General features: G+C 35.5%; 1 protein-coding gene across 1 annotated transcript in view; it reads left to right on the forward strand.

Annotated features, from left to right (window-relative positions):
• Positions 1-4111: 4111 nt before the first annotated feature.
• Positions 4112-14624, forward strand: part of LOC142986240 (uncharacterized) — a 42264-nt gene continuing 31751 nt past the window's right edge. Inside the window, exon 1 of the mRNA XM_076134607.1 lies at positions 4112-4261. Within this exon, the coding sequence (XP_075990722.1) occupies positions 4212-4261 (50 nt within the window). The 5' untranslated portion in view covers positions 4112-4211. The remainder of the gene's footprint in view (positions 4262-14624) is intronic.

The following is a 14624-nucleotide window of genomic DNA, read 5'->3' on the forward strand; positions in this document are numbered from 1 at the left end:
AACTTTATTTAACAGTCTGTATTAAACGAAATAAAGTCCTTCTGACCGATGCAACCAAGTTTCATTGAAAAGAAAAGTTTACTTAAAATATATGGGCTTTAAATGTTGCTGCAGCACTGTATTACAATATTTACATTCACCAACTCGACAGCTCACGAGACACTTGTCGAATTTGATCAGTATTTTATTTAAAATCCTCTTTGTAAAAATGATTGATGAAAAAGGATTTAGAAACGAAATAGCCTATTATATACTTTGTAGTTATACTGTGAAAATGACGATACTTTTATAAAGGCACGACTGAAAAAAGCGAGAAGTAAAAACAGTCTAACCTTTTCAAAAATTCTGCCTCCTTTTGTTCACGATATTTCCCGCCTGAAAAAGAGTGTTAATTACGATTCCTAGCCATTTCATCCTATTACTAAAAACCTCAAAGTGGAACATTAGTCTTGCCGCATAACAAGTAGTTAACTTTAAAGCCGCTGAAACATGGATTAATTAACATTTTATAAGTTCTTACGTAAGTAATTACTTTTATTTAAATGATATTAATTATCTGCTCGGAACTAAGTTTACAGCTGTTTGAGTTGTCAAACTTGTTAAGACTATCGACAGAGTTATGTGGTTCTTGACTTAAAGAACTTGGTAAGCTGTGTTCACTGCACTGTTAATTAATTGAAGTGACCCTCGAAAATCTCACAGCGTCATATTTTAAAACGTAGCTTATTTTTGTGGAACAGAAAAATTAAAAGCTGGAATTGCGGTGCGTGAACAGTTTAAACGTGTTGTATCAGCTGACATTCAGGTAATATACATATGTATGTTATATTATTATAAAAACATTTTTTTTGCACATTTGTTTATATATAACTTGGCACCTAGCTACGTAGTTCTGAGTGTTTGGAGTTTCTGTGCATAAAAGAGATGTTCTAAAATTTATTCTAAGTCATACGTTTTCATACAATAGTTTAAAGAAGTAAGGTGAATCAGAAAAAGATTAAGTTATCACTTGCAAAACTCTTAAATAAACAAGAAACTGGTTTTCTCATAAATCTGATCTGAAAGATCTGAGATAAAAGTGTGGGTCAGATTTTATTTTATTTCTTTTAAAGGAAATCTTGAGGAAACTCATTCTTATTTGTCAGAATGACTTACAGAAAAATATTGGTGCATTGACTGTAACAAAACTTATAAATACGTAGTATGTTGGGTGTGTCGAAAATCGTTCGAAATGTTCCGCATAAAGATACACTTTGGTAGCTGTCGCGTGTCTCGATAACGCCAATAGAAGTGATGGGTACTGTAGCGATTTGATGTCAACTATGTAGGTAGCAACATAACGTATAACAAAGTGGCGTGGAGACATTATCCTGAGTGGATAAGATGTAAAACTATAAAACACAGGGTAGGTGTTGTCTAACGGGTTGACAAGAATTTGGAGATGGGTTCGGGTCTAACCGTAAACATAACGGATTAAGGATTATAAATCTTTAAGGAGGTATTGTTTGTAGTTAACGTAGTTGTACTAAGTGGTGAGGAGGACATTGTATTTCTCGAGCGGAAAATTATATTGTTAAGGATACAATATACATTGTAAGATGGGAAAGTTTTACCACAGAATAGCGGGTTTCGAACATTAAACGGGAAACGTTAAATTGTGATACGTGAATATGTAGCGCTTTGATTAAGATTTTTTCAGATAAGGTTTTTTGATGCTGGATGTTTCATAAAATAATCTAATAAATATGCACAGCTTTTCACAAAATCATTAAATCTTATTTCGGTTCTATATTTTTAATTCTACCAAAGCTACGATAAACAAAGTTAATATCCATAAGTACATTGCCCTTAAATTTTAATAAGTCAACACATCAAAAATATTCCGTCGTCGGTCGAGCGGGAGTGAGGGCGCTTACTTACTCTCGTCAAAATTTGTAGGGTACTATGCCAAAACTGTGAACTTCACAATTTGTCAGTCATTCCGGTTGACAGACGCGGTTAAGTTATTTACAGAAGACACAAACATTGAACGTTTAACATGCTGGAGCACGCATTTTATTTTGAAAGTTGTACATCCAATAATGGGGTAATATAGTATCCATAAATCTTTATGGATTTCCGTTATTTACTCCAGAAGTACTAGCAGTGGTTTCTCTCACTGCATTTGTAAATTTAGATGCCTTTGACAACTGATTTAAGTTATTGGTTGACTTTATAAGTTCCCGGGAACTGGATTGGTTCCGGGAATATCTAATTGTGCTGTCTACCTCTAATTTCCGCGTCTGTGCTGGGGCCGGTGTCCATTCAACCGGCTGTCATACCTGTGCGCTTCAGATTGACGTTGAGGTTTCTACGAACTGCTCCTACAATAACACTTGCAAGTTATTTAAACTGAAATCTAACTACAATTAGCTACATTATCTGGATAAATATACACACGTCCCTCTGTAATATAGAGGGACATTCGATCAGTTCGGATTTGAATTTAAAATTGATCAATAATGTAATATGTTTATATTTCAAATAGCTATACGAGAAGTTTAAAACTATACGTACTCAATATAATTCTCAAATAACGTTGTTGTGACTGACGACTGACGTATTTTAAACTTATGTATGTCGCTGACACATTATAATTACGAACTTTTATTTTATCAAAACACCATGATTCCTAAATAATTAAAAATATAAAAACAGAGGCGAAATACGCTTTGTCTTGAGCCGTTTTCTTTCGATTATTTTATTAATTACCGTCTTTAATTAACGAAAGCTAAACGAATGTGCCGACCGAAACAATTCCATTTTCGTATTGTTACGTCGCCTACTTTTACGAAAATACTACCAAAATGTTCTTAATCTAGTAATAGCTCTTTACTAGAAACGGTCAACATATGCAAAGGCCAGACAGTGTAATAAAAATAATGTTTATTGATATTACAAAGACAAATATCGATTAGGTTGACCTGGGACATGTTCATTGAATATGCCAAATCACCCATGAAACTAGTTCCCTATTGTACTGGTAAAATCATTCATTACGAGTCCCCGTCTCACACGCTCGGTGAGTTTTAGATAATTTCAGGAAAACGTAGAGTTAATATTTGTTACAAATACAAATGTAACAATCACGGTTATACGAGTTCACGTTTTATGTCATAAGTTTACTCAAGTAGAACTTATTTTATTATTGCTCGTTTAAATTTGATAACACTCTAAAGTATAAATGAAGACGGTAGCTACGATATTCTTTTTTTTAATCCATTCTCCCTCTCTGTGCAAGATTTGAGCCAGGGTTAAACATTTATTTTGCAACTCGTCAGAAGTTAGGTAATTTAAGTGGTCTCAAATATTCTCATGGGGTAAGGCAACTTGATTTAAGTATTACCAAGAATTCGGCTCACAAGATTAGACATTGTTTGTCTCGACAGAGATGACAATATGAAAGTACATTGTTATAACCGGAAGCATCGGCTACAAAAAAGGTTTTTGAATGAACGAGAAAAACAGCAATGGCAAGGAAATTATTACCACTTACAAAATTTTACTCCGTTGATATCGAAGTTCTCTATTTAGGCTTTACAATACTTATTATTTTGACATACATCGAATTCATCGGTAAAAGCCATTTTCCTAGAACCAAACAGAGCAATATGCATTTTAATTAGTTACGGCTACCCCAAGTAATATAACCAAATTTCTGAATTGGCTTAATTATTGCACCCGTGTTTACTCGTAACTTTGATAAATACAATAATATACTGTTATTTAAAGTTAAAAAATGTAATCCTTCATCATAATTTCATCAGATTCTTAATTACCTCCGACACCGAACAAGTGACACGATTTGTAACCGTTGCCGTTACTATCCCGTTTAGTTAAAAAAAGCGCATTAACAAATAAAAACCGGAATTACTTTTAAAGCATGGTGTCCGGCATGGGATGACGGTTGAGATAGGGGAAGCTCGTCGTCCGCAAAAGGAGGCTAGGCTAGGCTCAGCACGAGGGTGCCGGGGGCAGCGGGTGCGGGGCGCGAGGGGCGAGGGATGCCAACAGCCACCCTATCCACAAGCCCGCCGTTGGTATAGCCCTCAGTCACGAACGCGACCGTCGCGCCTCCGCCACGCTTTGTTAGCTCCTCCGTCACAACGAACCGAGCTTGCCATGTGTTCGGACAAAGTTTATTCAGACTCTAAATAAATTAACAGTGCAAAATGAAAAAAGAAAATTGGCGCAGGGAGAACATAGAGTGGCGATTTTTAAGGTACGTACTTTGACTTATTTACAGATAGTTTTTTTTTTATTTTCATAATTTAATATTAGTTCCGGCTTTGCACATAGATAACTTACCGTTCGCGAATTCTTATTGACATAGGCTGAGCGATAAATTTTCTTGCTACGCGTTAATAATTACTATTTATTGTGAATATTTATTGTGGAAAACAAACATAGAATTTAATTTGTCGGGGTCAGAAAATTAATTTTAAGGGGAGTTAGTTTACGCAGGTAGTAAAACGATAACAAAAAAATATAATGAAATAAAAGAATATGTAGTTACAAGCAACAGGGAAAAAACAAAACTTTTTTACGAGTTAGCCCTCTACTTATTTTTATAGTGGCTGTCTTAGCCAGTATCATGGAATTCCACACTTGTAGGTATACTCATGTGGAGTTTATTCGGCGTCACGGGTTTTCCGACTTCTTTTTTCTTTTGTTTTGTGTGTGTAAATCTTCGTCAATCGTTTCCGGTTGAAAGACGTCGAACAAAATTTCGAGCACAATTCTAATTGGAAAATAAATTAGATTGTTTGCCCGCTGTGAGATATCGCTAATTATTATTTTATTTTATCGACGTTTATTATGTATTTAGACATTTCTTGGTGGCTTGATTTGGTTTTGCTTTGTTTTATTATTTAAGATTGATTTAAATAAGTTGTATGTTTTCTTGATGAGATTCATTAGTTTTTTAATGAGTTTTTTGCGGCTTTGTGCTACCTTTTACCTTATTTCGGTTGCTTGTAAACTGATGGACATTTTTTCTAAAGAATTAAAATAATACGTTTTTTTTCTCGATAAACGATATAGGGGAAAACCATTGGAAATACGGCGTGCTACAGGGTTTAGCTATATGGTAATATCCAGCTATGTATTTTTTATGACTAGCCGTTGCGCTTTGTTAGCAACGTAAAAAGGCCCCTTTGATATTGAGTCAGCCGTAATTCCGTATTGTGATTTTTGTAAGGCAATTAGTTATCGAGAAATTCATGAACGCTCCACTTGCTAAACCATCGTTTAGAAGCGCATAATCTAATTAGTACAGAGTAACACCGGAAACAGGAATATTCTTCCGCTTAGGTGTTCCCTTTGTTGTTAAATAGAGCTACTTATCCGTGTCCCAAACATCTCACTGGAGCCAACACAAGTTGTCCGGATGAACATTTCTGTACTTGCTCCTCACTGCCGTATTACGTTAATTTTAATTTAAAATATTCTTCGTGTAATTTCACGTTTTCATACGATCTCGAATAAACGAGCCGGGAAGTGTGCGCAAATGGCAACGAATATATTTAAGAGATAGCAGAGCACTGAACAACTACATTAGCTTTCTGTTGAAGACTCCTAAGCAGTTTATTATAACGCAAGTAATAACACAGCCAGCACACTGGACCTCTCTTGCAACAAGCTTCACAAATTATAATTTTACAGATGAAACTTGTAAATTATTTTACATTTATTTAAATTATTAATAGTGAAGGCTCCGGTCCCACATTCGCTGTCAAGTAGATTAAACTCACAGCCGACTTTAAGTATTCGTAAAGCACTTTTGACGAAACGAGAATTACAAATATTTACCCTTAAATTCTTTACATTATATCTCTGCGGATGCACTTAATATGCTAGGAACCCATTTGCAATAGGCTCCCAAATTTATGCATTTTATCAAAGAGCACTAAGATTAATTGTCTAGTTCTTTTCTTGCCGTCGACTTGAGTTATTCATCCGGATGAATCTATTCTCGAATTCGTACAGACGATTGACGAACTGATTCTAAAATATTTAATGCATTCTGAACGTCTATAACGATTGAAAACGATTGGCAGAATAATTTAGAGGTACATAAAGGGGTAGATACATACTTGTTCAAAGGCGGGCGACTTCACTAACAACCTTTAGATTTTTTACAAAGAATTAAATACGAAGTTTGAGAGTTGATACAGATCGAAACTTTTTTAACCATTAAATGAAGTAGGTTTTTTATCTGATGTTCTTTGTATCCAAGAGATTATTAAAGAATGTCCATCTTTTTACGAAATCTTTCTTCTTGTTTAAGTAAATCTGTTAATATTTAGTAACCGATTTTTATACAACAAAAAAAACCAGACAGATAGCGGAGTGATGTCGCCGCTGTTCCGGTTTGCTAATTTTGTTACGGTTTTATTTATTGAGCCTAATCTTCGAGTATTTAATACACACACAAGATAAAATAAACCTCTTTCCCCATATTTGAATTCATATTGCTTTCGATTAACTCGTAATTTAATTTTGATAAATGTCGTAAAATGAATAAAAGGTCACGTACTCCATTATAAGATGAAGATTTATTATTAGAGTCTTTTGTTCGACAAACCGAGCGCAATCGGCTTTCGGCTCCGCTTACTTGGCGAGGCGGTGGTTCGCTTCTCGTTTTCGGAAATAATATCTACTGCTCAAATCTGACTCGGCGTAGCGTTACTGAGGTACTTACATTTATAACAATGGAAGTTCGACGCGAAAGCCACCCCCCGTCTCCGGAAGATCCTCATAGCACCCATACCAATAAACAGATGTTATGTTTATTTAAATATACTAAAGTTTTCTTCCCGGGTTCACACTTAATCTAATAAATACTGATTACGATAACGCGAAGCTGATTAAATTTAGCCTCGGGAAAACAAGATGTCGTTGTCAACAGCATAATATACGTAATTAGACACATACGAATATGTTTTTAGAAAAGGATACGGTTACATATGATTGACTATTAAAGATGTGTATATTATTAACGGACATGTCAATGTAGGAAAAAGTTATGATTAAAACACTTCTCAAAATTAACTAAGGTAATCTTGTAGCCTTTTAAATTGTAAATGACCGGTGGTTTGCCGTAGCAGTCGCAATCCGTCGTTCAGCTTAAAATAGAAACTTTTATTGGTTACCCGGTCGAATATTTTTTACAACACTGAAATATTTTTATTTGGCAAAAATATAACGTTCAAACATTTGAGATTTATTTTTATACTCAACCTATCGTTGTTATAAAAAGAATCAAAGCTCTTTTTTGGGAATACCTGTAAACGGAACTTTAAAAATAGGAATAGAATAGTTTGCTCACTACTCAAATTCTCCATTTACGAGAGAAATATAGGTTTGTGGACTCAATTATAAGTTTGTGTTATATATTATACTAGTATTTTCTTAAATAAGATTATTGAGATTCCGTCCTCAACAGTTTCGTCAATGTAAGTATTAGTATGTAAAGTTTGCTAATCAACATTTGGCTGCCGACCGCTGTCCGGGTACCTTTCCCTTTCTGGAAGGTTGCGGTGCACATAATCATCATCGTTTGCAGTCTTTATGAACTTACTTGGTAGCAGCTTCTTCCTGGTTATGGTGGTTGCAGGCAATTAAAAGGGTTGATCATGTACCGTATATACTATAATAGCACGTAACATCTCACGAAACTGGTATAAGTTTTGCGTACTCAACTAATGACAGACCCGCATATTCCGTGGAGCGCGCGGACTCAATCGTAGTGACGGTGCAGAACGATTGAGGTATTTAAGCCTTTATAAATTCGTGCATTCGCTTAGTTATTTTGTTAGATAGACAGACATGGGTCTCAGAAACTAATAATTTTTGTAAACAAAATCAGCCGGTAATTTTAAAAATAAGTTCTACTTCAGTGACAGGTCAATTCCAAGGAACCCCTCAGAATTAAGTGATGCAGGATGCCTTGGAACGAACAAGACCTCGTTTCTTTTGTTTAATAAGGCAGTCAGACCGACGCGACAGAATGTCCGGCTGAATGTAAGGTCAAGTGAAGGTTTCCTATTTTTGGACCTGGCGTCTCTACTCGTAGGAGACGGAAATACAGTTATATAGTATTCAAATGGGTACATAACATTAGCAACAAGTCTTTAATTTTGCCGTTTTGTTTTAAATATCAGGGGCTGTTTCATGATACATTGAAGTATTGCTTTCAATTGACATCGCGCGAGTAGTCGGAGCACGTAAGGGCATTACTATACAATGTTGAATATGCTGGATAACTACGATACACTATCGAGCACTAAACATTGTTACCTACAAAATACACACAACAAACACGAAACATTCTAGTCCTTCGGATCTTTATCGCAGCAAAGTTTGTTATAGAAACATTTTATACAATTCGGAAACAATTTATAATAAGGACGAAAGAATTATACAAGTCGTTATAATGTTTGGAGTTTCATTGCCGGGCCTCGCATCTCTAATTTTGTTAAAATAAGGTATGAACGAGATTGTTTTGCGCGCATTATATTATTTAAATTCAGCATCCTTCAACTAGAGTACTTAAAGCTTCATTTAAATATGTTTAGAGGGTTAACTACGAACTAACATTACGTTTTCATATAACGTTAAATTTCCTGACTGATTAATAATGCAAGTTCGGAAAATAAAATATAAAATCTGTAATAAAATTGGTAGGCCAAAAAATTTTAAATGCTCTGCCTCGCCATGCATTTACCAAGCGAAAAGTTTTTAAAAGTCCAACGCTGAAGAAAGACGCGATACGAGAGAAAACGTCTTAATTTAGACAACAGCGCGGTTTGTAGCGGAACAAGTTTTCACGCTAGGTGTACTATACAATACACCTAAATAATATTTGACAATCTCGTATTCCATACAAATAAAAATTGTGACGTGTTAGTTTGTAGTTTGTGTAGGGTGCGGGAAGAGTAGACCTTCTGGTGGCTATCGATTAGGTTAGGGTTGGATACGGTCCCTAAATATTCAAGTGTTGATAACCCACACCATACTATAAAATACTACAACAACTTTCGTGTAAGGTCAGCTATAATTAGACCGGAACATCGAACTTATGAACAAAACAATGCCCAAAATATTAGCTCTATATTTTTAACTTGGGTATCTGGTTAGGGACAGAAAGTTTTAAATCAAATAATAGTATGGAATCTGGAAATAAATAATGCTTTATGGTAATACTTAAATGACTGAAATAAATCGCTTTCTTATCAGTGCGGTTATTCGGGAAGAAACTGCAATTTACATATAATAGAACTAAAAGAGGTTTATTCCGGGTTTGGCTCTCGCAAATTGCACAGCCATCATGATACCACTTATCGTTGCCCTGCTTTACCTCCATCCTTTTTGAATTGTCTTGATCGTTTCAACATTGTACAGTTTACCGAGCGGGACCGTAACTGCCAATCGGCCTTCATACATAAATTGAGGTGTTTCTCGTGGCACTCAGTTTCAATCTGCATACTCCAGTTTGACGGTGTTGCGTTATTGATGACCGAACTGGACGGAAAGCGGATAGATAGAACACTATGCATTTTTTAATACCAATTTCGACCGTTTAGTCGCAAATTATTTACAATTTACTTTATCAAACAACAATAGTAAAATAATATAAAATACACTTTAATTAAGACCGTGTTATCATCTAATGGAAATATCCAATTTTGATAATACGAACTAAAATGAAGAGTTTGCATAACCAATACAATAATATGCTATCGGGATTCGAACATTTATAAACATTTAAAATGAAAACAGATATGTATATAAACTTTCCACATAAGTACACCATAAGTGGAATATTCATATTTGAGAGGAAGAGATCAGATTTAATCATACACATAGCTTTATTGCCGTCACTGCAGAACGGAAAACGATTTCAATTTGAATATAAAAATGATATTGCAAAAGCAATATTTTTACATCTATGTGTAATATTTTACTAATATCGCAATTTCTTGATGCAATAAATTCCATGCTGCGTTATAACAGGCCGATCAGACTGAAAACTAGTTGATTTGTGCAAATGTTTGAACTTTATTTAAATCTGTATGCATATGAAATACTAAAAACCACCGTTCACATTTTTAGCGGTAACACTTTATTTTGTAGTTTTAAATATTGCACAGAACCAAAGGATCACGCTAGTTGGTGCTCGCGTGATACGTACCAGCAAATATTTTATGTTTATCTCAATAATTCAGCAAACATTTTTTGCAGAATTTTATGAAACGTGGTCACATAACAAATATATAAAATTCCAATTTGTAGTTCGTGATTAGGCATTTAATATATTTTCTTTCTCTAAAACTCCTTTTGTGTGTTAGATTCAAAGCTGTGATCAGAAGCAGTTTAACCATTGTAACAAAAACAGAAGTTGTTGAACCCAATCTCAAACCAATAACTGATCTATGAATATTCTTGTAAATGAGTGCTATTGATAAGTTTAATAAGATCAGTACGAAGAAGCCTTTGCTCAACACAAACTTCGAGTGCGAGTCATGCTTATTGCGGATATCAATTCCTTGAGTCAATTACACAGATCAAAGATTTGTCAATAATATGTTGAAGTTGGAAGGAAGGTAAATAATTAAAAGCAAATCGATTTGTCAGTTACCCAATAAAAATATCAAGTTCATTATAGGATGATATAAAACGGGTTTTGTCTCCTTACTTTACTGAAAATTCCATTTCAAGCGAATATAAATCATATTAGGAACCCACGTTGGCCGAGATACGTAGTTCAAATCGGCTCGAACGGACTTAATGAAATGACAATAACTCAGCCTGACATGGAATCTCTCTGAGAAACCTGTAAGTTCGGCCGATACCGCCTAACTATTGCGAGGAACTTGTTCCACCTACTGAATACCTCGCGATACGTGAATAGATACATTTCTCAACTTAGTTCATTATTATATGTACGAAAATTATCAAAGGGATTACTGCTCACAACTATTTATGTCATGTTCACTATTGCTTAACATTCTGTTATTACTCTTATAACGGAAAAGTTTTGCTTTTTGTGCGCTCCTCTTCATATTTTAAGACTTCAAAAAGGAGGTTTATTACGATTTCCATTCGTTTCGCAAAATTGTAAGCGAATCACGCTAGATTGATTTTAAATTAAAACAACTTGGCATTATTATCACAGCGAAGTTACAATTACTGTTTATATTCGACGCGCGAATCTCTTGTAAAAATATTGATTAATTTCGTGTCGAATCATAGCGGGGAATGAATGATGAGTCGTGGCACCCTTGATATTCAACCCTCCTGCATTAGCGCCCCTCTGGCGCGGTGGTGCGGGCCAGTCGGTGCCGCGCTGCGTCGCGCCGCTCGCCCCATACGAGGGGTGACAACTCACGCTTAATACCGAATTCTAAACCTTTTATCATCTATCTATACCAAAAACTACAACCGTCGCGACGTTGCAATTGCAATATTGATTATCTACAATCCAGAGCGGGAACATTCGTCCGCTTCGAATGAAATCACAATTTGATGAATGCTTTGTGATCATATTCGGGTAACATAATTAATGTAATTTGAAACGATTAACTGTTTCAAACGTTTGCAAACGAACCTGTTTCCGTTATTTGTCAAAGGGTTTATATTTGTAAAACATTCTACGTTGTTAATTTATATTGACTGGAGCTCTTAATAAAAATACCTGATGTACATATCTCATACATTTTGAATTCATTTTAAACTTTTTAAGCTTCGATGTGTTTCCGATATGCGAAATTATAAACTTGTGATAATAATATGAAGCTTTTGGAAACACAGGTACAACGCGCAATTCTGATTATTTAAGTAGTATACTTTTAAACTATCTTTAAGTAGTTCAGTGTTATTGAAATATTAAATTATTCGGTCCTTGATAGTTAGTATTATGACACATCCATTCGAATCACTGTTAAAGATATGCGTATTAAGTACGTGTCTTATCCTTTAAGACATTACGTGGTAGGTAACATCAAAAGATATTTATGCGGTGGGCGATACGAGTGGCATACACGCGTATTTAAGTCTCATCACGTAGTGGTCCGTTGACTCCCATGGCCTTTAAAACAACCAGCCAGCACTTCTTTGGGTGGTCTCAAGCTCTTCCGAATAATATTAAGTTAGTAGTTCGTGTGACGTCTCGTAGTCACTGCCTACCCCCACGGGAGAATACGTGACGTACGTAACATACTACAATCTGAGATAAGCAAAAGCTTTATACTTTCAAACCATCTTTGTCAGTCTTGGAAACAGTCGCGTACTAATAAATATATCCTTCCTTGGACTAATTTATATTCATGCATTCTCGTCGGCTGCGAGTTGGCGAACTTGACCCTTTCAATAAAACAATAATAAGCTATATAACTCGCGCTAAGATTGCTTTCAAATTGTCAAGTCAGTCTTGGTCTACAGATTAACCTGAGTGCCTTTATCTAGTAGTCTCCACGGACGCTTTCATTGTCACCCTCTCTCGTTGGCTTTCAACTAATCTTGACCACATCGCACGTATGTACATATAATATGTCTACTGAGCGAGAATCACCGGACCATTATGTCTTGACAGTGCGTTAGTGTTATACATAATATAACAGCATGGCCGGTAAGCTGGCTTAGTGCTAATACAGCGAGATGCACACCAATTCTATGAGTCATCGAGATTTGAATTTAGGAACTTTCAGGGTTTTAGGTTTTAGCTATCGAAGAGAATTGGATTTATGTAAGAGTCGTTACGGTAATTTAAAAGTTCAGTTTAATGTAACATCACACTGAATTAATTTATTTTCGTCGTGATTGCATTGTCTGACATATAAATGCGTTTGGAGCGTGTCCTCGCGCGTCACATGGGCTCTTTGTCCCCGTCGACACTTTGTTATCTTCATCAGTTACATGGAGTTTAATCTCGAATGTCCGTCGTGATTATGTCGTGCCATGAAATTGTCCTCCCAGCTGAACAACAAAGGACTCAAAGCCGCGCTTTGGTGAGCACTGTCTGTAATTAGAAGGGTTTACATTTGACAATAGTGCTTCTTAGACTTAAAGCCGCGAGTTATGTCTTTTATGACGTAAGTATGTTTTAAAAGCTCTCGAGATTAAACTGCAGGGATGCGCTGCGATAGTGTTCTAAAATGTTTAAAGTCTTCAAAGATTTAGCCGTCGTTTTTATCTAAGCTTAATATAAATCCAAAGATTGTTTTATATTCTTATCTTTTATTATAGAAACCGACCGGTAACGTGACAAACGTGTAAATTCCATCGGTGCTCGTTTCTCGTGGCCCGTTTCCTACGTGTCATTTCGCTCGTTGTTCATATTGTCTCATTTTTTTGCAGGATGAAAACTTTTCTCAGTCATTTGTCAGGAGTCGGGTTAAAGTTTCTATTTCAGTATCTCTCGCAGCTCTAATTTGTCAAGCAGGGTTATGAAACTATCACGGATGATTACTGTAGCCACTTTTATTATAGCGGTGCTGCGCTATGTTCGTCTGACGTGCTTAGATTTATTGATGTGTCGGCGTTTGCGAACAAAAGAAATTAGGAACAGACAGCTCTTGAAGATGATGGATCTTAAAATCTTTATACAGAGAAGAATTTCATTTTAGTTATCGGGTTCATAAAGTTTGATCGTAATATATTGTGCGGTTACGTTTCTCATGAAAATACTTTCGAGCGTAAGACGCGTCTAATCAATTGTATTGTGAACAAGCGCGTTCCTTTGGTTTGTCAACGTTTGAAAAATGTTATGGGCTCTAGAAGGTGCTTGAAAACGGTAAAACGTGTTTGTCGGAGTAAAAAGTAAAATCAAACAAAAGCTCTGTAAGTAAATACAGGGACATTGTTACAAGTTTGAGTTCGTCTTATTGTCGGAGGGATATAGGGCAAAGATCTGGGTATAATGATGCTCTCGGTTGCTAGCCGTCAGATATCAACTCCCTGAAAAGAAAACTTGTGTAAATCGCATAGTACCTGAATAGCGACGAGGCCGTACTTTCTTTTGTAACGAATGCCTCTACGTTTTCAAGTTTACCGAGGTACTATTAACTGTAAAAAATGACTGAATTAAAAACAGACCATTCTTTAAAATTTTTGGTTATTAAACGGAAATGCTTTTATTTATTTGTCTTGAATTCAATTAAAATTACTGTCATTAGGATGTCACAGTATTATAGTGAGAATTTGTATCTGACTGTTAGCAACTGAGAGTATCATTGCACTTAGATTTCTTTATGAATTAGGTTTCATAAATACTTTTTTTTAAAGAATATGAGATATATTTATGATTAAAACAAAATACGTACTAGTTTCACATTCGTAATTAACTTTTTATTTTAAAACTCGCGTTCTGTTTAACATATCTTGTGGTAGGAGAAAAGCATCGAGCGGGAACCAGCGCTAATTGCATTGCTTTAGCAGAATATATGCAACACTCTGTTCACACTTCACAGCAGGCGGTTTGTAGCGAGACTATTAAAGAGTTATATGGGATCGCGTCTCACCCTTCGCACCGCGACAGCTAATTAACTTATATGTTTTAGTAGGCTGTTTCAGTTTTCTCTAAT

The sequence above is a fragment of the Anticarsia gemmatalis genome, chromosome Z, assembly GCF_050436995.1.
Source record: "Anticarsia gemmatalis isolate Benzon Research Colony breed Stoneville strain chromosome Z, ilAntGemm2 primary, whole genome shotgun sequence".
Classification (NCBI taxonomy): domain Eukaryota; kingdom Metazoa; phylum Arthropoda; class Insecta; order Lepidoptera; family Erebidae; genus Anticarsia; species Anticarsia gemmatalis.